Source organism: Hylobates moloch, unplaced genomic scaffold (genome assembly GCF_009828535.3).
Source record: "Hylobates moloch isolate HMO894 unplaced genomic scaffold, HMol_V3 SCAFFOLD_15, whole genome shotgun sequence".
In the NCBI taxonomy this organism is placed as follows: domain Eukaryota; kingdom Metazoa; phylum Chordata; class Mammalia; order Primates; family Hylobatidae; genus Hylobates; species Hylobates moloch.
Window position 1 is genome coordinate 92,565,574 of NW_026652290.1, and position 23,104 is coordinate 92,588,677.

Genomic DNA, 23,104 nt, shown 5'->3' on the forward strand with positions numbered 1-23,104 from the left:
CCGGCTCTTGGTCCCTGTTTTCTCTTTCTTGGCTTCTCTCCCCCACCCCCTCTTATCTGTGTCTGTGTTGTCTGTTTGTCTCTGTGTGTGTGTTTCTCTCTGTCTCTGTCTCTGTCTCTCTCTCTCTCTCTCTCTCTGTTTCTTCTAGTCTATTTCTCTCTCTCTCGGTCTTTCTCTTCTTGTTTTTTTTTTTTTTTTTGAGACAGAGTCTTGCTCTGTCGCTCAGGCTGGAGTTTAGTGGTGCAATCTTGGCTCACTGCAACCTCTGCCTCCTAGGTTCAAGCAATTATCCTGCCTCAGTCTCCCCAATAGCTGGGATTACAGGTGCGCACCACCACACCCAGCTAATTTTTGTATTTTAGTAGAGACAGGGTTTCACTATGTTGCCCAGGCTGATCTCAAACTCCTGATCTCAGGTGATCCGCCCGCCTCGGCCTCCCAAAGTGTTGGGATTACAGGCGTGAACCACCGCATCTGGCCTCTCTTCTTGTCTTTATCTGCCTCCCACTCTAGATCTTTCTTGGTCCTTGTTTTCTTTTTTCTTTTCTCTTCTTTTTTTTTGAGACAGGCTCTCACTCTGTCACCCAGGCTGGAGTGCAGTGACGCGATCATCACTGCTCACTGCAGCCTCAATTTCCTGAGTTCAAGCAATCCTCCTGCCTCAGCCATCCAAATAGCTGGGACCACAGGCGCACCACCACCATGCCTGGCTAATTTAAAAAAAAATGTTGAGAGGCCGGGCGCGGTAGCTCACGCCTGTAATCCCAGCACTTTGGAAGGCCAAGATGGGCAGATCACTTGCGGTCAGGAGTTTGAAACCAGCCATGGCTAACATAGTGAAACCCTGTTTCTACTAAGAATACAAAAAATTACCTGGGCATGGTGGTGCAAGGCTCATAACAACACTTGGAGGCTGAGGCAGGGGATCACGAGGTCAGGATCGAACAGCCTGACCAATTGGTGAAAACTGAAAAAAAAAAATAGCCAGGCATGGTGGCAGGTGCCTGTAATCCCAGCTGCTCGGGAGGCTGAGGCAGGAGAATCGCTTGAACCTGGCTCACTGCAATCTCTGCCTTAGCCTGGGTGACAGAGTGAAACTCTGTCTCAAAAAAAAAACCAAGAAATTTTGTTTTTAAATCTAGATGACGTGTTGATGGGTGCAGCAAACCACCATGGCATATGCATATCTATGTAACAAACCTGCACATTCAGCACTTGCATCCCAGAACTTAAGGTAAATTTTTTTTAATTGGAAAAGGAAAAAATAAATTTTTTTTTTTTTTTTTTTTTTTTTTTTTTAGAGACGAGGTCTCACTATGTTGCCCAGGCTGGTCTCCAACTCCTGGGCTTAAGTGATCCTATCATGTCAGCCTCCCAAAGTGCTGGGTTTACAGGCGTGAGCCACCACACTAGGCTCTTAGCTCCTTTTCCTGTCTCACACCAGCAGCTCATTTCCTCTCCACTGCTTCCCCCTCCCTGCCAGCCTCTCCTTTCCTCCCTCTACAGCCTCCCCACCTTTCACTGCCTTCCTCTGTGGAGTGACCCCAGGCCCTCAGTGGGGCCAAGGAGAGACTCCCTTCCAACCCTAACTTCTCCCAAGGTGCCGGGCAATCTCAGACCCCCTTCCCTCTCCACTCCAGGAAAGGAACATTTCCCAGGACCCAGAGGGCGCCAGGAATGTGGGGCAGAGAGGGGGGAGGCAGCCTAAGTCCAGGAAGCAAGGACCCCCGCCTCCCCCCGAGGCTTGTCTCCTTCCAGCCTCTGATGCAGACCTCATGCCACCCCTTGATCCCTGTCCCCCCTGGGGCCTCTGGGCCTCAATTTCTCCTCTACGAAATGGGCAGACTCGCCTCTGTCCCACTTAGAGTCCCAGGGGAGTGCATGCTCACAAATGTTCATTGTATGATTAACGTGCAGGACTTGGTATTTTGTATTAACAGGAGATGAGAGCTGGGAGCTGAGACTGGGCTCTGAGCCTGTCCCCCACCCCCAGTCACGTACAGATGTTCCCCATATTTAGGGCAAAGGAACAGACTGGAAGTAGAGACAGCAGAGAATGTGTGTGATTCACTGGCGACTGTGATGATGAGATCATGTGAGGCTATGGGTTAGTGTGCAATTGTGACATGATGGTGTGTGTGACCCTGTGTGCACCTGTGTGACTGTGCGTGACTGTGGGAGGTGGGATTGCAGGGTGTGACAAGTCACTGTGACATGTGCACAGCTATGGGATAGTGAGGTTGTGTGTGTGACACGTATATGACTGTATGTGACTTGTGAATGTGGGTGAGACTAAGGGAGAGTTGTGAGTCTGTAAGACCATGTCACTCAGTGTGACTGTGGGGGTGAGGGCGACCGTGTGAGAGTGTTTGCCTCATGACAGTTGGGGAATGTGTGTTGTTGGAATGTGACTGAGGACTCTGTGGGTGACTGTGAAGTGTGTGAGTGTGTGACGGTGTTAATGGGTGTGGTTGCATGACATTGTGTGTGACTTTCAGCTTGTGTCATAAAAAGATTGTATGATATAGACATTAAAAAAAACAAAAAGGCCGGGCTCAGTGGCTCACACCTGTAATTCCAGCACTTTGGGAGGCCAAGGCGGGTGGATCACGAGATCAGGAGATCGAGACCATCCTGGCTAATACGGTGAAACCCCGTCTCTACTAAAAATACAAAAAATTACCTGGGCATGGTGGCAAGCACCTGTAGTCCCAGCTACTCGGGAGGCTGAAGCAGGAGAATGGCGTGAACCCGGGAGGGGAGGCTTGCAGTGAGCTGAGATGACGCCACTGCACTCCACCCTGGGTGACAGAGCAAGACTCTGTCTCAAAAAAAAAAAAAAAAAAAAAAAAGGGTGGGGCACAGTGGCTCATGCCTGTGATTCCAGCACTTTGGGAGGCCGAGGCAGGCAGATCACCTGAAGTTGGGAATTTGAGACCAGCCTGGCCAACATAGTGAAACCCCATCTCTACTAAAAAAAAAAAAAAAAAAATAGCCAGCTGCGGTGGCTCACGCCTGTCATCCCAGCACTTTGGGAGACTGAGGCGGGAGGATCACGAGATCAGGCGTTCAAGACCAGCCTGGCCAACATGGTGAAAACTTGTCTCTGCCAAAAATACAAAAATCAGCTGGGCATGGTGGCGCGTGCCTGTAATCCCAGCTACCCGGAGACAGAGGCAGGATAATTGCTTGAACCAGGACCCGGGAGGTGGAGATTGCAGTGAGCTGAGATCACGCCACTGTACTCCAGCCTGAGCTACAGAGGGAGACTCAGCCAAAAAAAAAAAAATTATTAGCCGGGCATGCTTGCGGGCGCCTGTAATCCCAGCTATTTGGGAGGCTAAGAGAGGAGAACTGCTTGAACCTGGGAAGCAGAGGTTCCAGTGAGCTGAGATTGTGCCACTGCACTCCAGCCTGGGCGACAGAGTGAGACTCCATCCCAAGAAAGAAAGAGAGAAAGGGAGGAAGGGAGGAAGGGAGGAAGGGAAGGGAGAGGGGAGAGGGGAGAGGGGAGAGGGGAAGGGAAGGGAAGGGAAGGGAAGGGGGGAGAGGGGAAGGGAAGGGAAGGGAAGGGAAGGGAAGGGAAGGGAAGGGAAGGGAAGGGAAGGGAAGGGAAGGGAAGGAAAAGTCCTTTGCAGCAACATAGATGCAGCTGGAGGCCATTATCCTAAGTGAATTAACACAGGAACAGAAATCCAAACACCAGATGCTCTTACTTACAAGTGGGAGCTAAGCACTGGGTACACATGGACACAAACATGCGAACAACAGACACTGGGGACTCCTAGAGGGGGCAGGGAGGGAGACAAGGGCTAAAAAACTACCTGTTGGGTGCCATGCTCACTACCTGGGTGATGGGATCATTTATATCCCAAACCTCAGCGTCGTGCAATACACCCCTGTGACAAACCTGCACATGTGCCCCCTGAATCTAAAATAAAAGTTAAGGCCAGGCACGGTGGCTTACACTTGTAATCCCAGCACTTTGGGAGGCTGAGGCGGGAGGATTACTTGAGGCCAGGAGTTGGAGAACAACATGGCCAACATGGTGAAACCTCATCTCTACTAAAAATACAAAAATTAGCCAGGCGTGGTGGCATACACCTGTAGTCCCAGCTACTCTGGAGGTTGAGGCATGAGAATCGCTTGAACCCAAGAGGCAGAGGTTGCCAAGTTGGCGCCACTGAACTCCAGCCTGGGTGACAGAGTGAGACCCTGTCTAGAAAAAAATAAATAAATAAAATGAATTAAAATAAATAAATAAATAAAATAAAAGTTGAGGCTGGGTGTGATGGCACATCCCTGTAGTCCCAGCACTTTGGGAGGCTGAGGCGGGAGGCTTGCTTGAGGCCAAGAGTTGGATACCAGCATGGCCAACATGGTGAAACCCCATCTCTACTAAAAATACGAAAATTTTAGCCGGGTGTGGTGGCGCACACCTGCAGTCCCAGCTACTCGGGAGGCTGAGGCAAGAGAATCTCCTGAACCCTGGAGGCAGAGATTGAAGTGAGCCAAGATGGCGCCACTGCACTCCATTCTGGGGGAACAGAGTGAGACCCTGTCTCAAAAAAAAAAAAAAAAAAGTTGAAATTATTTTTAAATAAAATGGTGGCGCATGGTGGCTCATGCCTGTAGTCCCAGCTAGTCAAGAGGCTGAGGTGAGAGGATCCCTTCAGCCCAGGAAGTGGAGGCTGCAGTGAGCTATAATTGTTCCAGTGCACTCTGCTCTCATAAATAAATAAATAAAATTTAAAAAGGATTGTATGGGCCGGGTGTGGTGGCTGTCGCCTGTAATCCCACCACTTTGGAAGGCCAAGACATGTGGATCACCTGAGGTCAGGAGTTTGAGAACAGCCTGGGCAACATGGTGAAACACCGTCTCTACTAAAAATACAAAAATTAGTCGGGTGTGGTGGTGTGTGCCTGTAATCCCAGCTACTTGGGAGGCTGAGGTGGGAGAATTGCTTGAACCCGGGAGGCGGAGGTTGCAGTGAGCGGAGGTTGCTACTGTACTCCAGCCTTGGCAACAGAGGAAGACTGTCTCAAAAAAAAAAAAAAAATTGTATGTCTGTGAGTAACCACACAACTGCATACTGCATATATTTATTTTATGACAATCCTTCCTTGAACCCCTGCTCTGAAAGATTCTGGGGACCCAGTGGTGACCCAGATGTCCTGGCTCTGTCCTCCTGGGCCACACAGGCTAGCAGGGCAACAGTGTCTGTGATGAAACCCGGTGATTGCGTGAATGTGTGTGTGATTGACAGTGTTGTTGGAACTGTGGGACACTATGAGTGTTACTGTGTGTGTGCAGGAGTCCACGGCCCTGGGTATGTGACTGTGTGTCACTGTGGATGACTGTCAACCTGTGAGTGAGAGACTGTGGCTGTCTGGGTGTGACCGTGGGACTGTATGGGTGTGATTGAATGTGTGACTACGTAACAGCTTGTGAGGTTCTGTGACTGTGCCTTTCCATGGCTCAGCCTATGGGATTGTGTGTGACACTGCATGTTTGACTGAGTGACTGAGGCTCTGGGAATGAGTGGCGGTGGGCGGGGGTACCTGTGGGTGGGACAGCATGACAGATTGTACACACTTGGTGCAGGGGTCCTCAGGACGATAAGGACAATTCAGTAACTGCCCTCCCTCATGACATTGATGACTGCCCGCTGCTCAGCTCTCTGCCCCAGAGCTCCCCGCTTCCGTTCCCTGTCCCGCCTTGGCCCCGCCCCCTCCCACCACCCCGGGCTGCCAGCGCCTGTCACCTCTCCCAGAGCCAAGTCGAGGCAGTGGAGGCAGCGGTGGCAGGGGCTGCAGGAGCAAGTGACCAGGAGCAGGACTGGTCACAGGTGAGGGCTCCCCAATCCCAGCCCATTCTCCCTGCCCCCCTTGACCCCTCAAGTCTCTGGCACTCTCCCTCTCTGCTTCTCTGCCCTACCTTTGTCTCTCTGTCTCTGTGCCCACCACCGCCTCTGCTCATCTCTGTCTCTTGATGTCTCTGTCTGCTTGTTTCCACCTCTGGTTAGCTGCTAGATAACTTCTCTCTCCCCTGCTCTGTGTCCCTCCACGTCTCTGCCTCCTCTTTGTCTCCTAGCCCACGTTTGTGTCTCTTTCTCTGTTTGTTTTTCTCTGGTCTCTGGCTGGGGGTCTCATTCTGTCCCTCCGTCTCTGCGCCTCTCAGTCTTTACATTTCTGTCTCTGGTGTCTGTGACGCCGTTGTCTGTCCTTCTGAGGCTCGGCCTGAGATCCTCTCTGCTTCCCTCTTTCTCTACGTGGAGCCGCCGGGGCGCGGGTGAGTGGGTGTTGGGCGTTAGATAGACCGATTTCCAGGCATCTACACATCTAACCCCGGATCTGTCGCTTCTCTAGTCCCTAAGTGTTTGGATGCTGGGAAAGGGTTGTTCCACTTACTCTGGGCTTTATCCACCCCCAGTGGGGAAAGTTTTGTAAGGTCGGGTTCCTATCTGTGCTAGAAAACCCTTTGGGCTTGGAGAGTGGGAGCTCGGATGGGCGTTTCAAGTTCTCCACCAGGCTGTGGGAACTCGGGCGTTTCAAGTACCCCACTAGGGGGTACTGAAAACCTTCAAGGTTTTCAGTTCCCCATAGAAAAGGGGTCTAGGCTGACGGTTTCTACTCCCTCCTCTCCAAGGCGGTCCCCGGGTTCCCAGGAGTCTGTAGGTCCAGACTCGCGGTGGCACTGACACTTCCGCCCAGCGTAGCTCTAGGGCAACCGCCCGCTCAGCAAACACCCCCCTTCCACCTTTGCTGCCCCAGCAACAGTCAGGGGCTGCCGGGGAATCGCTTAAAGGGCCCCTCCCACCACGGGAGTTCCACCCACTCCGCGTGCCTCTCCCTCCCCGCAGATCATCACGCCTGGGAATTGCGGGAGCAGGTGCGCTGCCTCGGAGTCCCGCGTGTGTACGGCTCCCCCGCCGTCTGCCCCTGTGTGTGAATCCCTGAGGCGGGGTGACGCTGGGGTTGGAGTAGGAGGGCAGACGTGCTGACCTTGCCCTGGGACCCTCCAGGCCTGATCGCCCCTGCACGAACCAGACCCTTCGCCGCCCTCACGATGACTACCTCTCCGATCCTGCAGCTGCTGCTGCGGCTCTCACTGTGGGGGCTGCTGCTCCGGAGGGCGGAGGTGAGGACGCGAGGAGCCAGAGGAGCTCCAGGCTTGGAGGGAGGTATGGGGACGGTTTTAGGGCTTCCCTCGTCAGGGCGCTGTCGCTCACGCCTGTAATCCCAGAACTTTGGGAGGCCGAGGCGTGTGAATCACCTGAGGTCAGGAGTTCGAGACCAACCTGGCCAACATGGTGAAACTCCCTCTCTACTAAAAAAATACAAAAATTAGCCGGGCATGGTGGCGGCTGCCTGTAATCCCAGCTACTCAGAAGGCTGAGGCAGGAGAATCGCTTGAGCCCGGGAGGCAGAGGTTGCGGTGAGCCGAGATCGCGCCACCGCACTCTAACTTGGGTGACAGAGTGAGACTCTGTCTCAGGAAAAACAAAACAAAACAAAAAGGCTTGCCTCAGCGCAAAGAGAGTTTCAAGACTGCCCCGCTTGCCCAGATTCGAGTTGTTGGGTGGTGTTTTGTTTGTTTGTTTGTTTTCTTTTTTTGAGACAGAGTCTCACTCTGTCACCCAGGCTGGGATGCAGTGGCATGATCTCGGCTCACTACAACCTCCGTCTCCCGGGTTCAAGAGATTCTCCCGCCTCAGCCTCTCGAGTAGCTGGGACTACAGGCGCACTCCACCACGCCCGGCTAATTTTTGGATTTTTAGTAGAGACGGGGATTTCACCAGGTTGGCCAGGCTGGTCTCGAACTCCTGGCCTCAAGTGATCCACCCGCTTCGGCCTCCCGAAGTGCTGGGATTACAGGCGTGAGCCACCGCGCCCGGGCCCAGATTCGAGTTTTGATTATTGTTTCCACTCCTTTTTCTTCCCCCAAAAAATCTTCCTGATAATTTCCAGCCACCCCCTCCCCAATTTTCTTGAAGGTTTTCAGTCTCTCATGGCAGCTCCAGTGGGTGGCTTCCAGGCACCCCACCCCAAGACTTGGAACTGGTTTCCAAGCCACCCAAGACCCCTAAGCAACACGCAACAGACCCTCGGAGTCTCTCTGGGGCGCTTCTGGGCCACATGGACCTAGCAGCCTGGGAGCGGGGGTCGGTCTTGCGGGGAGTCCTCCCTTCTTTCTTTTCCTAGACAGGCTCTGAGGGGCAGACGGCGGGGGAGCTGTACCAGCGCTGGGAACGGTACCGCAGGGAGTGCCAGGAGACCTTGGCAGCCGCGGAACGGCCTTCAGGTGTGACCAGGAGGGCTGGGGACGCGGGGAGGACCTGAGGCTGAGAGGGGTGGGCTTGGGGTGGGCCTTGGGCTGACGGGCGGGGAAGAAATCTTGGGGCGCTGTGGGCTGGAGAGGCCCGGGGACTGACCTGAGCGTGGTGGGAACTGGGGCAGGACCACGGTTCCTGGGGGAGGCCTGGGAAGAAGCTTGAAATGGGAGGAGCCTTGGGCGGGGCCTGCACAGAAATAAACCTTGAAGGAGGCGGGATTTGGGATGGAGATTGGGAAGGGCCCCTCCGGGTGGGACGATCTGGGGCGGGGACTTGTTTGGTGGGAGGAGCCCAGAGTGGGGCCGGGAGGAGGGGCGGAGCTTTGAGGCTGGTGGGAGGAGCTTGTGGCCCAGCCGGGACGGAACGCCCTCCAAGTGGGCGGGGCTAGAGCCGGGCTTGATGTGGCTGGCGGAGAAGCGCTGGCCCACTGCGCAGTAGGTCGACTGAGCACCTGGCCCCCGTGCCCACCCCCAGGCCTCGCCTGTAACGGGTCCTTCGATATGTACGTCTGCTGGGACTATGCTGCACCCAACGCCACTGCCCGTGCGTCCTGCCCCTGGTACCTGCCCTGGCACCACCACGGTGAGGTGCTCCCTGGGCCCGGAGCCCTCCCCAGAAACAAACAGCTGCTAACCTTTGCCCCCAGACGCCTACATCCGAGTCCCACAGCTCACCTGCACCCCTCTCCTGCTCCTCTTTGTCCCCTACTCCTTTCCAGCAGGCTGGGTTTCTCCTGTCTGTCCAACCCTGCCTATCTCACATAACGCAGCTTCTCTGTCTCCGTATCTCTTTCTATTTATTTATTTGGAGACGGAGTCTCGCTCTATCGCCCAGGCTGGAGTGAAGTGGGATGAACTCGGCTCACTGCAACTTCCGCCTCCCGGGTTCAATCGATTCTCCAGCCTCAGCCTCCCGAGAAGCAGGCGCGCGCCACCACACCCGGCTTTTTTTTTTTTTTTGTATTGTTAGTAGAGACAGGGTTTCACCATGTTGGCCAGGCTGGTCTCGAACTCCTAACCTCAAGTGACCCGCCGGCCTTGGCTTCCCAAAGTTCTGGGATTACAGGCATGAGCCACCGTGCCTGGCCACCACAGGATTCTTATTTTGTCTCCTTTTCCTGAGTCTGTCAGTCTCTGGGCATCTTAACCTAACTAGCAACGTCGCCTCAGACAGTTTATTTATTTAACCTATTTTTTTTTCTTTTTGAGACAGAGTCTGGCTCTGTCACCCATGTGGTGGCAGCATCATAGTTCACTGCAGCCTCGGAACTCCCGGGTTCAAGCGATCCTCCCGCCTCAGCCTCCCAAATAGCAGGGACTACAGGCGCACGCTAATACACCCAGCTAACTTTTTTAAAAAAATTGGCAGTGACAGAGTCTTGCCATGTTACCCAGGCTGGTCTTAAACTCCTGGCCTCAAGGGATCCTCTCACCTCAGCCTCCCAAAGCACTGGGATTACAGGCCTATTTAATTTTTGTTGTTTTTGTTGTTGTTGAGACAGAGTCTCACTTTGTTGCAAGGCTGGAATGCAATGGCGTGATCTCGGCTCACTGTAACCTCACCTCCCGGGTTCAAGAGATTCTCCTGCCTCAGCCTCCTGAGTAGATGGGACTACAGGCGCACGCCACCACACCCAGCTAATTTTTGTATTTTTAGTAGAGACAGGGTTTCACCATGTTGGCCAGGATGGTCTCGATCTCTTGACCTAGTGATCCACCTGTCTTGGCCTCCCAAAGTGCTGGGATTACAGGTGTGAGCCACCGCGCCCGGCCTTAACATTTTGTATCTCAATTTTCCCATATGTAGAACTAGGTTAAGGATATTACCAATTCCATGTGCTTGTATGAATATTAAATTAATACAAATAACATGCCATATAAGGGTTTATCATCATCATCATCATCATCATCACCACCGCTTCGGCTCTCTCCCTCTCTGTTATTGTCTCACAGTTTGTCTTTCTGTATTTATCTCTTTCTCTGTGTGCCTTAATTCTCTCCCTTCTTTCCCCACAGTGGCTGCAGGTTTCGTCCTCCGCCACTGTGGCAGTGATGGCCAATGGGGACTTTGGAGAGACCATACACAATGTGAGAACCCAGAGAAGAATGAGGCCTTTCTGGTAAGAAGAGGTGAGGGCTTCAGGTCGGGAGTCCAGGGAGAGATGGAAAGGCGGTAGATTCAGGCAGGGCCTAAAACCCCTTGGACTGTTCAGACCTCTGGGTTGTGAGAGAAACTCAACTCAGACTGGCTTCAAAGAGAGAAAGCTGTATTGCCTTCTGTGATGGAAAAGAATAAGATGGCCGGGTGCTGTGGCTCACGCCTGTAATCCCAGCACTTTGGGAGGCCAAGGAGGGTGGATCACTTGAGGTCAGGAGTTTGAGACCAGCCTGGCCAACATGTCAAAACCCCATCTCTACTAAAAATACAAAAATTAGCCTGGCATGGTGGTGTGCACCTGTAGTCCCAGCTACTCAGGGGGCTGAGACGTAAGAATTGCTTGAACCCAGGAGGCAGAGGTTGCAGTGAGCCAAGATCGTGCCACTGCACTGCAGCCTGAGTGACAGAGCGAGACTCCATCTCAAAAAAAAAAAAAAAAAAAAGAATGCTGTGGTTGGGCCGAGCTCAATGGCTAATGCCTATAATTCCAATACTTTGAGAAGATGATTGCTTGAATGCAGGATTTTGAGGCCAGCCTGGGTAACATAGTGAAACTCCATCTCTACAAAAAATATAAAAATTTGGCCGGGAGCAGTGGCTCATGCCTGTAATCCCAGCACTTTGGGAGGCCGAGGCGGGCAGATCACGAGGTCAAGAGATTGAGACCATTCTGGCCAACATGGTGAAACCCCATCTCTACTAAAAATACAAAAATTAGCTGGGCAGGCCGGGCGTGGTGGCTCACGCTTGTAATCCCAGCACTTTGGGAGGCCGAGGCGGGCGGATCATGAGGTCAGGAGATCGAGACCACGGTGAAACCCCGTCTCTACTAAAAATACAAAAAATTAGCCGGGCGTGGTGGCGGGCGCCTGTAGTCCCAGCTACTTGGAGAGGCTGAGGCAGGAGAATGGCGTGAACCCGGGAGGCGGAGCTTGCAGTGAGCCGAGATCGCGCCACTGCACCCCAGCCTGGGCGACAGAGCAAGACTCCGTCTCAAAAAAAAAAAAAAAAATTAGCTGGGCATGGTGGCGCACACTTGTAGTCCCAGCTACTGTGGAGGCTGGGGCAGGAGGATTGCTTGAGCCCTGGGGGGCGAGGCTCCAGGGAACCATGATCCTGCCAGAGTACTCCAGCCTGGGCAACAAAGCAAGACTATGTCTCAAAAAAAAAAAAAAAAAAAAATCTGGTTGGCTGGTCACATGCCTCGTGCCCTGGAGCTGAAGGGTGGAGTCGGCCCTTCTCAAATAAGGGTAAGCAGTTCCCCAAGATAAAATAGGGCAGAAACAAAGAGCAGAAGTCCTTCCAGTCTCTCTCTGGGTCTGAGGCTTCGAGCCAAGCCTTGTTCCCTTCCTCTTCTTGCCCCGACCAGGACCAAAGGCTCATCTTGGAGCGGTTGCAGGTCATGTACACTGTCGGCTACTCCCTGTCTCTCGCCACACTGCTGCTAGCCCTGCTCATCTTGAGTTTGTTCAGGTGGGACCTTAAGCCTAAGTGGTGGTGGCAGAGATGTGAGCTCGGCCTCAGTTTGTCCAGTAAGATGGGGTGGTCTGTTTCCACCAGGTCCAACCATCCACTGGTGGTTCTATGGGGAGCAGTGGGGGTGGTTAAAGGAGCTCTGTGTGGCCGGGCGCGGTGGCTGATGCCTGTATTCCCAGCTCTTTGGGATGCCAAGGCAGGAGGATCGCTTGAGCCCAGGAGTTTGAGATCAGGCTGGGCAACATAGTGAAACCTTGTCTCTACGACAAATAAAAAATGAGCTAGGCATGCTGGTGGTGCACCTGTGGTACCAACTATAGGGGGGCGCTGAGACAGGAGGATTGCTTGAGCTCAGGAGGTTGAGGCTGCAGTGAGCCCTGATTGTGCCACTGCATTCTAGCCTGGGTGACAGAGTGAGACCCTGTTTAAAAAAAAAAAAATAGAGCTGTGTGTGGCTGAGGACAGCTCTCCAGAGGCCCCCAAACTGCCTTCCAAATTCCCCTAGGCGACTACATTGCACTAGAAACTATATCCACATCAACCTGTTCACGTCTTTCATGCTGCGAGCGGCGGCCATTCTCAGCCGAGACCGTCTACTACCTCGACCTGGCCCCTACCTTGGGGACCAGGCCCCTGTGCTGTGGAACCAGGTGGGCATCCTCCTTCCATTCCTCCAAATGGGAATCTTGCTTCTCTGGTGGGACCAGGAAGTTCTCAGTCCATTTCCTACCTCCTACACTCTCCACAGTTTATCTGAGTTGGGAGTGTCCCTCTCCAAATGTGTCTTGGGGTGGGGGATCAAGACACATTTGGAGAGGGAACCTCCCAACTCAGCCTCTGCCATCATTGAACTCTCCCAGCTTATCACTCCCATATTGGAATTTTCCATTCCTCTCCCTCATTATCTCACCCATCATTGAACTTTTTCACCAATGAGAGAATCCACCTGCTGGAGGTGAGACATGGCAGGATACGAGAAAGTAAGTGGGGGCGGGGTTGGTGCCACTTTGTTACTAGAAGAGAGGGTGGGAGAGACTAGAGTCTGGGAGCAGACGTGGTAAGAACTATCTGGTTGAAAGTTGGACCATACCAATTGTTAAGAAGCCGCACGCGCCCAGGCACAGTGGCTCACATCTGTAATCCCAGCACTTTGGGAGGCCAAGACGGGCAGATCACGAGGTCAGGAGTTCAAGATCAGCCTGGCCAATATGGTGAAACCCCGTCTCTACTAAAAATACAAAAATTAGCTGGGCGTGGTGGCGCGTGCCTGCAGTCTCAGCTACTTGGGAGGCTGAGGCAAAAGAATCGCTTGAACCCAGGAGCAGGAGGTTGCAGTGAGCTGAGATTGCACCACTGCACTCTAGCCTGGGTGACAGAGCAAGACTCTACCGCAAAAAAAAAAGCCATAGCGTGGCCCAGCAATGGCTCATGCCTGTAATCCCAGCCCTTTGGGAGGCGGAGGTGGGCAGATTGCTTTTTGCCCAGGAGTTCAAGACCAGCCTGGGTAACGTAGCAAAACCCCATCTCTACAAAAACATACAAAAATTAGCCGGGCATGACGGCCCTCGCCTGTACTCCCAGCTACTTGGGAGGCTGAGATGGTAGGATCACTTGAGTCCAGGAGGTCGAGGCTGCAGTGAGCTGTGATGCTGTGATAGCGCCAGTGCAATCTGGCGAAAGATTGAGACCCTGTCTCAAAAAAAAAAAAAAAAAAGAGGGGCCGGGCACGGTGGCTCATGCCTGTAATCCAAGCACTTTGGGAGGACGAGACAGGCAGGTCACAAGGTCAGGAGTTCAAGACCAGCCTGACCAACATAGTGAAACCCCGTCTCTACTAAAAATACAAAAATTGGCCGGGCGCGGTGGCTCATGCTTGTAATCCCAGCACTTTGGGAGGCCGAGGCGGGCGGATCACGAGGTCAGGAGATCGAGACCACGGTGAAACCCCGTCTCTACTAAAAATACAAAAAAAATTAGCCGGGCGTGGTGGCGGGCGCCTGTAGTCCCAGCTACTCGGAGAGGCTGAGGCAGGAGAATAGCGTGAACCCGGGAGGCAGAGCTTGCAGTGAGCCAAGATCGCACCACTGCACTCCAGCCTGGGTGACAGAGCGAGACTCCATCTCAAAAAAAATAAAATAAAATAAAATAAAGTAAAATAAAAATACAAAAATTAGCTGGACGTGGGGTACATGCCTGTAGTCCCAGCTACTCGGGAGGCTGAGGCAGGAGAATCACTTGAACCCAGGAGGCACAGATTGCAGTGAGCAGAGATTGTGCCATTGCACTCCAGCCTGGGTGATAGAGCAAGGCTCCGTCTAAAAAAAAAAAAAAAAACAAAAAAGAGGAAGCCATAGGGCAGGAGAGTCCATAATGTGGGTACTGGCAGGAGAGTTCAGTTCTTAGAAGGAGCTGGGGTGACCAGTGACAGAGGTCACATTTTGGGGATCTAGGGGGAACTGACGGCAATGATGGAAGGTGCCAATTATTTTTTGTTTTGTTTTTTGTTTGTTTTGTTTTTTTGAGACGGAGTCTCAAAAAAGAAGCTGATACTTTTTTTTTTTTTTGAGACGAAATCTCCCTCTGTCGCCCAGGTTGGAGTGCAGTGGTGCAATCTCGGCTCACCGCAACCTCCGCCTCCTGGGTTCAAGCGATTCTCCTGCCTCAGCTTCCCAAGTAGCTGGGATTACAGGCGCCCGCCACCACGCCTGGCTAATTTTTGTATTTTTAGTAGAGATGGGGTATCACCATGTTGGCCAGGCTGGTCGCCAACTCCTGACTTCAGGTGATCCGCCCACCTTGGCCTCCTAAAGTGCTGGGATTACAGGCGTGAGCCACCGCGCTCAACCAGATACCAATTGTTAAGGGGTTCAGAGTGGGAGAGTCCATACAGGGAAAGGGAATAGGGTGAGAGAAACCAATCACAGATACCATTCACTGGGGACACAGAGTGGAAGAACCTTTGATGGCAAGAGATGGGATGGAAGGGCGATCAAGGTTGGGGGAGGCTGGGAGACACTCGGGCAGCGCTGACTACCCCTCTACCGGTCTGGCCCCTCCCTAGGCCCTCGCTGCCTGCCGCACGGCCCAGATCGTGACCCAGTACTGCGTGGGTGCCAACTACACGTGGCTGCTGGTGGAGGGCGTCTACCTGCACAGTCTCCTGGTGCTCGTGGGAGGCTCCGAGGAGGGCCACTTCCGCTACTACCTGCTCCTCGGCTGGGGTGAGCTCCGATCCCGTTCCCCGCCCAACCCAGCGCGCCTCTCCTCGGCTACCTCACCTGCCCTGCTGGTTGGCCTCTGCGGGTCTCCTCCCATCTCTAGGCTTCTGCCTCCCCCACCCCGACAGAGGAATTCCGCGGGTCTTGGGCCTGGCGGGGCCCGTGAGCGCGCTGACAGCTGCGGCGGGGTGGGGGGGCGGGGTCGGGGTCTGCACAGGGGCCCCCGCGCTTTTCGTCATTCCCTGGGTGATCGTCAGGTACCTGTACGAGAACACGCAGTGAGTTGCAGGGTCTGGGGCGGGGCGTGGGAGGTGGGCGGGGCTTTGAGGGACGTGGGCGGGTTGTGATGGAAACGTGGGCAGGGTCGGAAGGCTCTTCGGTGTTGGGGATACACGGGCGGGATCCAAAGGAATGGGGAGTTAGGAAAGGTTGTGTTCGAGGGCAACCGGCGAGGGGAGGGGGTGGGGCCTGGATCGTAATGGGCGGGACCTTAGAGAATGTGTGTGGTCTCAAGTGCGGTGGGCGGGGCCTAGCGAGCAAATGAGCTTGGTGATCGGTGAGTCTAGAGTTTTTCTATCTCTTAGCTCTACTCCGCCTTCCCCAGGTGCTGGGAACGCAACGAAGTCAAGGCCATTTGGTGGATTATACGGACCCCCATCCTCATGACCATCTTGGTAGGATCGGTCCCGCCTCCACCAGGCCGTCCTCAGGGATTTCCCATTCTGGGAAGTGGGGTGCCACCTCCTCCTGCCCCTCCGGAATGGGATCGCGGCTGGCTTAGCCCTTATCTCTCCCCACAGATTAATTTCCTCATTTTTATCCGCATTCTTGGCATTCTCCTGTCCAAGCTGAGGACACGGCAAATGCGCTGCCGGGATTACCGGCTGAGGTGAGAGCATGCGTTGGGGACCGAGGGGAAGGGGCCGGGTGCGAGATGGGGAACCAGGGCTGCGGGATCACTGCTGCCGCCCTCTCTCCCCAGGCTAGCTCGCTCCACGCTGACGCTGGTGCCCCTGCTGGGTGTCCACGAGGTGGTGTTTGCTCCCGTGACAGAGGAACAGGCCCGGGGCGCCCTGCGCTTCGCCAAGCTCGGCTTTGAGATCTTCCTCAGCTCCTTCCAGGTGCTCAGGCAGGGTGCAGGGGCTCCATCCTTCCACCCAGGGCCTCCTCCCAGAGGGGCACGAAGTCGTTCTCTGGTGCAGCCACTGAATGGGGTGTGAAGACGGGATTTAGTTCCTTCATTCATTCTTTTGTTTTGTTTTCTTTTTTTTTTTTGAGACGGATTCTCGCTCTGTCGCCCAGGCTGGAGTACAGTGGCGCGATCTCGGTTCACTGCAGCCTCTGACTCCCGGGTTCAAGCGATTCTCCTGCCTCAGCCTCCAGAGTAGCTGGGATTACAGGAATGTGCCACCACACCTGGCTAATTTTTGTATTTTTAGTAGAGACGGGGTTTCATCATGTTGGCCAGGCTGGTCTCCAACTCCTAACCTCAGGTAATCCTCCCAAAGTGCTGGGATTACAGGCGTGAGCTATGGTGCCCAGCCCGTTCATTCATTCAATACAAAATACTGAGCTAGGACTGTCCTGGGCTGCGGGGAGCAGCAGAGGCCGGGACAGGAGATTGGTCCTGTCAGTGCTGCCTGCTAGTGAAGAGTGAGGGCTTGGAGGCTGGACACAGCTGGGGCCAAATTCAGGTTCTGTCACTTTCTAGATGTTTGCCAGCTGTGTGGCCTTCACCTCAGGGTTGAGGGTAGGGAGAGGTAAGTGAGGTACCGACGTGCAGAATCTAAGGAAAGATTCATTCCAAAATTGAAGGCCCACCCTACACTTGCTTGGTTTACCTGAGTCCCCAACCTGCTTCACCTCATTCGGCCTGTTTTCTCATCTCTAAAGTGGGGAAAATACCAGTCTCAGTGGACAAGGCTGTTAATTCATTAAATTCAGCAAAAAATAGGCCGGGCGCGGTGGCTCACGCTTGTAATCCCAGCACTTTGGGAGGCCGAGGCGGGCAGATCACGAGGTCAGGAGATCGAGACCACGGTGAAACCCCGTCTCTACTAAAAATACAAAAAATTAGACGGGCGTGGTGGCGGGCGCCTGTAGTCCCAGCTACTCGAAGAGGCTGAGGCAGGAGAATGGCGTGAACCCGGGAGGCGGAGCTTGCAGTGAGCCGAGATTGCGCCACTGCACTCCAGCCTGGGCGACAGAGCGAAATTCCGTCTCAAAAAAAAAAAAAAAAAAAATTCATCAAAAAATTACTGAGCATGTATATATGCTAAACACTCCTCCAGGCTTATCACAGGGATACAGCCAAGAACCAGATGGTCCCTACCCTCCAGTGGGAAAGACACAGTAAACACACTATAGAAGTAAGGCATACAGCTGGGCGCAGTGGCTCACACCTGTAATCCCAGCATTTTGGGAGGCCAAGGCAGGCGGATCACCTGAGGTCAAGAGTTCAAGACCAGCCTGACCAATATGATGAAACCCTGTCTCTACTAAAAAAATAGAAAAATTAGCTGTATGTGGTGGCGGCTGCCTGTAATCCCAGCTACTCAGGAGGCTGAGGTGGGAGAATCGCTTGAACCCGGGAGGTGGAGGTTGCAGTGAGCCAAGATCACGCCACTGCACTCCAGCCTGGCCACAGAGGGCGATCATGTCTCAAAAAAAAAAAAAAAAAAAAAAAGGAAAGCATATAGAATGTCAGATGGTGAGATGTGCCTAGAGGGAGAATAAAGCAAGAAAAGAGATGAGGAGTGTCCACTGAGGGATGGGGTTACTGTTTTATTTATTTTTATTTTTTTAGAGATGAGGTCTCCCTCTGTTGTCCAGGCTGGAGTGCAGGGTTGTGATCCTAGCTCACTGCAGCCTTGGACTCCTGGTCCAAACCAATCCTCCTGCTTCAGCCTCCTAAGTAGCTGGGAGCACAGAAGCAAGCCATCACATCTGACTAATTTTTTTTTTTTTTTGAGACAGAGTTTCACTCTTGTTTCCCAGGCTGCAGTGCAATAGTGCCATCTCGGCTCACTGCAACCTCCACTTCCCAGATTCGAGCGATTCTCTTGCCTCAGCCTCCCAAGTAGCTGGGATTACAGGGGTGTGCCACCATGCCCAGCTAAATTTTTTTTTTTGGAGACAGAGTTTTGCTCTGTTGCCCAGGCTGGAATGCAGTGGCATGATCTTGGCTCACTGCAACCTCTGCCTCCTGGCTTCAACCAATTCTTTGCCTCAGCCTCCTGAGTAGCTGGGATTACAGGCACTGCCACGACTCTTGGCTCATTTTTGTATTTTTAGTAGAGACAGGATTTCACCATCTTGGCCAGGCTGATCTTGAACTCCTGACCTTGTGATCCACCTGCCTCGGCCTCCCAAAGTGCTGGAATTACAGGTGTGAGCCACCTCGCCCAGCTAATTTTGTATTTTATTTATTTTTTTTTTTTTTTTTTGAGACGGAGTCTCGCTGTCACCCCAGGCCTCGGCTCACTGCAAGCTCTGCCTCCCGGGTTCACGCCATTCTCCTGCCTCAGCCTCCTGAGTAGTTGGGACTACAGGCGCCCACCACCACGCCCGGCTAATTTTTGTATTTTTAGTAGAGATGGGGTTTCACCGTGTTAGCCAGGATGGTCTCGATCTCCTGACCTCATGATCCGCCCGCCTCGGCCTCCCAAAGTGCTGGGATTACAGGCGTGAGCCACCGCGCCCGGCCCGTATTTTATTTATTTTGAGATGGAGTCTCCTGCTGTTGCCCAGGCTGGAGTGCAGTGGCACAATCTCGGCTCACTGCAAGCTCTGCCTCCCGGGTTCACGCCATTCTCCTGCCTCAGCCTCCCAAGTAGCTGGGACTATAGGTGCCCGCCACGACGCTCAGCTAATTTCTTTTTGTATTTTTAGTAGAGACAGGGTTTCACCGTGTTAGCCGGGATGGTCTCTATCTCCTGACCTGACCTCGTGATCCACCCGCCTCCGCCTCCCAAAGTGCTGGGATTACAGGCGTGAGCCACCGCGCCCGGCCCAATTTCGTATTTTTAGTAGAGATGGGGTTTCTCCATGTTGGTCAGGCTGGTCTCAAACTCCTGACCTCAGGTGATCAGCCTGCCTTGACCTCCCAAAGTGCTGGGATTACAGGCATGAGCCACTGTACCCAACTGTTTTCATTTTTTTTTTGATATAGAGTCTCACTCTATCACCCAGGCTTGGAGTGCAGTGGCATGATCTCGGATCACTGCAACCTCTGCCTCCAGGGTTCACGCATTTCAGCCTCCTGAGTAGCTGGGATTACAGGTGTGCACCACCACACTCAGTTAACCTTTGTATTTTTAGTAGAATCGGGGTTTTACCATGTTGCCCAGGCTGGGCTCGAACTCCTGGCCTCAGCTGATCTTCCCACCTCGGTCTCCCAGAATGCTGGGATTACAGGTGTGAGCCACCACGCCTGGCCAAATTTTTGTATTTTTTGTACAGATTGGGTCTTGTTATGTTCCTCTGGCTGGTCTTGGGCTCCTGGGCTCAAGTGATCCTCCCACTTTGGCTTCCCAAAGTGCTGGGATTACAGGTGTGAGCCACCGTGCCTGGCCAGGTTGCTGTTTTAGGTGGGGACAAGGGAAAGCATTTCTGAGGAGACACTGAAGAAGGTGAGGGGACAAGCCAGGCAGGTATTTAGGGAAAATGTTTCAGGAAGGGAAATATCAAGTACAAGATCCCTGAGGCAGGAGAGTAGCTGGCGAGAGGGAGGAAGACCAGGGTGCCTGAAGAATGGGAGCCAGTAGGGAGGCTGTGAGGAGATGAGGACGGAGAGGTGAGGGGCCTCGGGGGTCCAGGTGAGGACTTCGGCTTTTCCTCTGCTTGAAGCAGGGGCCATGGGAGGGCTCTCAGCAGAAGGATTTGGTCTGAGTGAGATTTTAACAGCATCATGGAAAGTAAAACTAAAATAAGCAATGTCTTAATAATAGTATGTATACATAGTTGATTTCTATTAATTTATCAACGTCTTATTAATTTTAAAAGAGAAATGCATTTTATATTAATTTAAATTTAAATTTGGATGTTGACTATGTATACATTTATGCAAACATAAGCAACTAATTTGGCTGGGCACCATGCCTCACTTTGGGAGGCTGAGAAAGGAGAATTGATTGAGCCCAGGAATTGAAAACCAGCCTGGGCAAGGTAGTGAGACCCCCATCCCTCTTTTTTTTTTTTTTTTTTGACAGAGTCTTGCTCTGTTGCCCAGGCTAGAGTACAGTGGCGCAATCTTGGCTCACTGCAACTTCTGCCTCCCGGGTTCAAGCAATTCTCCTGCCTCAGCCTCCTGAGTAGCTGGGATTACATGTGTCCACCACCACGCCCAGCTAAGTTTTGTATTTTTAGTAGAGATGGGGTTTCACCATGTTGGCCAGACTGGTCTGGAACTCCTGACCTCAGATGATCTGCCCGCTTCGGCCTCCCAGAGTGCTGGGATTACAGGTGTCAGCTACTGCACCTGGCCGAGATCCCCATCTCTACCAAAAATAAAAAATTAGCTGCTGGACGCGGTGCCTCATGTCTGTAATCTCAGCTCTTTGGAGGCCAAGGCAGGCGGATCTCCTAAGTTCAGGAGTTCAAGTCCAGTGTGACCAACATGGAGAAACCCTGTCTCTACTTAAAACACAAAAATTAGCCAGGCTACGTGGCACATGCCTGTAATCCCAGCTATTCAGGAGGCTGAGGCAGGAACATCGCTTGAACCCGGGAGGCGGAGGTTGCACTGAGCTGAGATTGTGCCACTGCACTCCAGCCTGGGCAACAGAACAAGACCTTGTCTCAAAAAAAAAAAAAAAAAAAAAAAATTAACTTGGTGTGGTAGTGCATGCCTGTAGTCTTAGCCACTCTGGAGGCTGAAGTGGGAGGATCCCTCTAGCTCAGGAGTTGAGGTTGAAGTGAGCCATGATCACTCCACTCCAGCCTGGGCGACAGAGCCAGACCCTGTCTCAAAAACCAAAAACAGGCTGGGTGCGTTGGCTCACGCCTGTAATCCTAGCACTTTGGGAGGCTGAGGCGGGCATATTGCCTGAGCTCAGGAGTTCGAGACAGCCTGGGCAACATGGCAAAAATTCTGTCTCTATTAAAAACACAAAAAATTAGCTGGGCGTGGTGGCGCATGCCTGTAATCCCAGGTACTTGGGAGGCTGATTCAGGAGAATCGCTTGAACCTGGGAGGCCGAGTTTGCAGTGAGCTGAGATCGCATCACTGCACTCCAGCCTGGGCGACAGAGCAAGACTCTGTCTCCCTGTCTCCAGAAAAAAAAACAGTAACACAATCACCCTAAATTCTCACAACTACTACTATATTACTGCTTCATTTTCCAGATGAAGAAACTCAGGCACAGTGCAATTAAGCAGCTTGCCCAAATGGGAAAGAAAGTGGAAAGGTGGTTTTTGAGTCCAGGGAGTCCACCTCCAGGGTCCGCAGTTCTTAACCCCCAGCCAGCAGTGCTCAGCTAACCTTCTGGGGCAAACAGTGGGGTTGGTGTGGGGGAAGCCAGGAACCAGTGAAAAGATGACCCTGATAGTTTAAGACCACGGTGGCGGTAGCTGAGGTGCTTCAGGGCCTGGCAAGGGCTCGAGCTTATTAAGAGAACAGTTACAAAGGCCAGGCGCGGTGGCTCATGCCTGTAATCCCAGCACTTTGAGAGGCTGAGATGGGTGGATCACCAGAGGTCAGGAGTTCGAGACCAGCCTGGACAACAGGATGAAACCCCGTCTCTACTAAAAATACAAAAATTAGCTGGGTGTGGTGGAGGGCGCCTGTAATCCCAGCTATTCAGGAGGCTGAAGCAGGATAATCACTTGAACCCGGGAGGTAGAGGTTGCCGTTTGCCAAGATCGTGCCACTGCACTCCCGCCTGGGCAATAAGAGCAATATTCCGACTCTTAAAAAACAAAAACGGGGAGGGAGGCGCGGAGGCGGTTACAGTCCTGCCCTCACCAGCGATGTAACCTCCGCGCCTCCTCTGGGCAGGGCTTCCTGGTCAGCGTCCTCTACTGCTTCATCAACAAGGAGGTAGGAAGAGCACCGGCCGCCGCCCCCGCCCTCTGGCGGCAGCGCGTGGTACGGCGCCGCCTCTGAGCGCCTTCGTGTCGCAGGTGCAGTCGGAGATCCGCCGTGGCTGGCACCACTGCCGCCTGCGCCGCAGCCTGGGCGAGGAGCAACGCCAGCTCCCGGAGCGCGCCTTCCGGGCCCTGCCCTCCGGCTCCGGCCCCGGCGAGGTCTCCACCGGCCGCGGGTTGTCCTCGGGAACCCTCCCAGGGCCTGGGAATGAGGCCAGCCGGGAGTTGGAAAGTTACTGCTAGGGGACGGGATCCCCGTGTCTGTTCAGTTAGCATGGATTTATTGAGCGCCAACTGCGTGCCAGGCCCAGTATGGAGGACGCTGGGGAAATGGTGAAGGAAACAGAAAAAAGGTCCCTGCCGTTCTGGAGATGACAACTGAGTGGGGAAAACAGACCGTGAACACAAAACATCAAGTTCCACACACGCTATGGAATGGTTATGATGAAGGGAAGCGAGAAGGGGGCCTAGGGTGGTCTGGGAGGCGTCTCCAAGGAGGTGACACTTAAGCCATCCCAGAAAGAGGTGGAAGAGATCACTCTGGGGAGAGCTGGAGAACAGGATTCTAGGCGGAAGCGATAGCATAGGCAAAGGCCCTTGGGCAGGCAGGCGCTCAGCCTTGGCTGGAGTAGAATTAAGTCAGAGCCAACAGGTGGGGAGAGAGAGAGAAGTGGGCAGGGGCACCCAAGTTGGGATTTCATTTCAGGTGCATTGCAGATTCTTAGGAGTGTCTCTTGGAGGTAATATTTTATTTTTTAAAAAATGAGACAGGATGTCACTGTTACCCAGGTTGGTCTTGAACTCCTGGACTCAAGCAATCCTCCCACCATG

The 23,104-nt window shown here is 53.3% G+C and overlaps 1 protein-coding gene across 2 annotated transcripts; it reads left to right on the top strand.

Annotated features, from left to right (window-relative positions):
- Window positions 1–7,069: 7,069 nt before the first annotated feature.
- On the top strand, window positions 7,070–22,516 carry GIPR (gastric inhibitory polypeptide receptor). 2 transcript variants are annotated; one of them, XM_032176710.2, is made up of 13 exons: window positions 7,070–7,141; window positions 8,206–8,305; window positions 8,811–8,918; window positions 10,352–10,455; window positions 11,863–11,966; window positions 12,475–12,619; window positions 15,031–15,190; window positions 15,405–15,465; window positions 15,792–15,861; window positions 15,988–16,076; window positions 16,170–16,308; window positions 22,185–22,226; window positions 22,310–22,516. In XM_032176710.2, the coding sequence occupies exons 1-13, from the start codon at window positions 7,070–7,072 to the stop codon at window positions 22,514–22,516; spliced, it is 1,401 nt and encodes a 466-aa protein (XP_032032601.1). The 2 variants fall into 2 exon arrangements, with proteins under 2 accessions (XP_032032601.1, XP_032032602.1); XM_032176711.2 differs by lacking the exon at window positions 8,811–8,918.
- The last annotated feature ends 588 nt before the right edge of the window (window positions 22,517–23,104 follow it).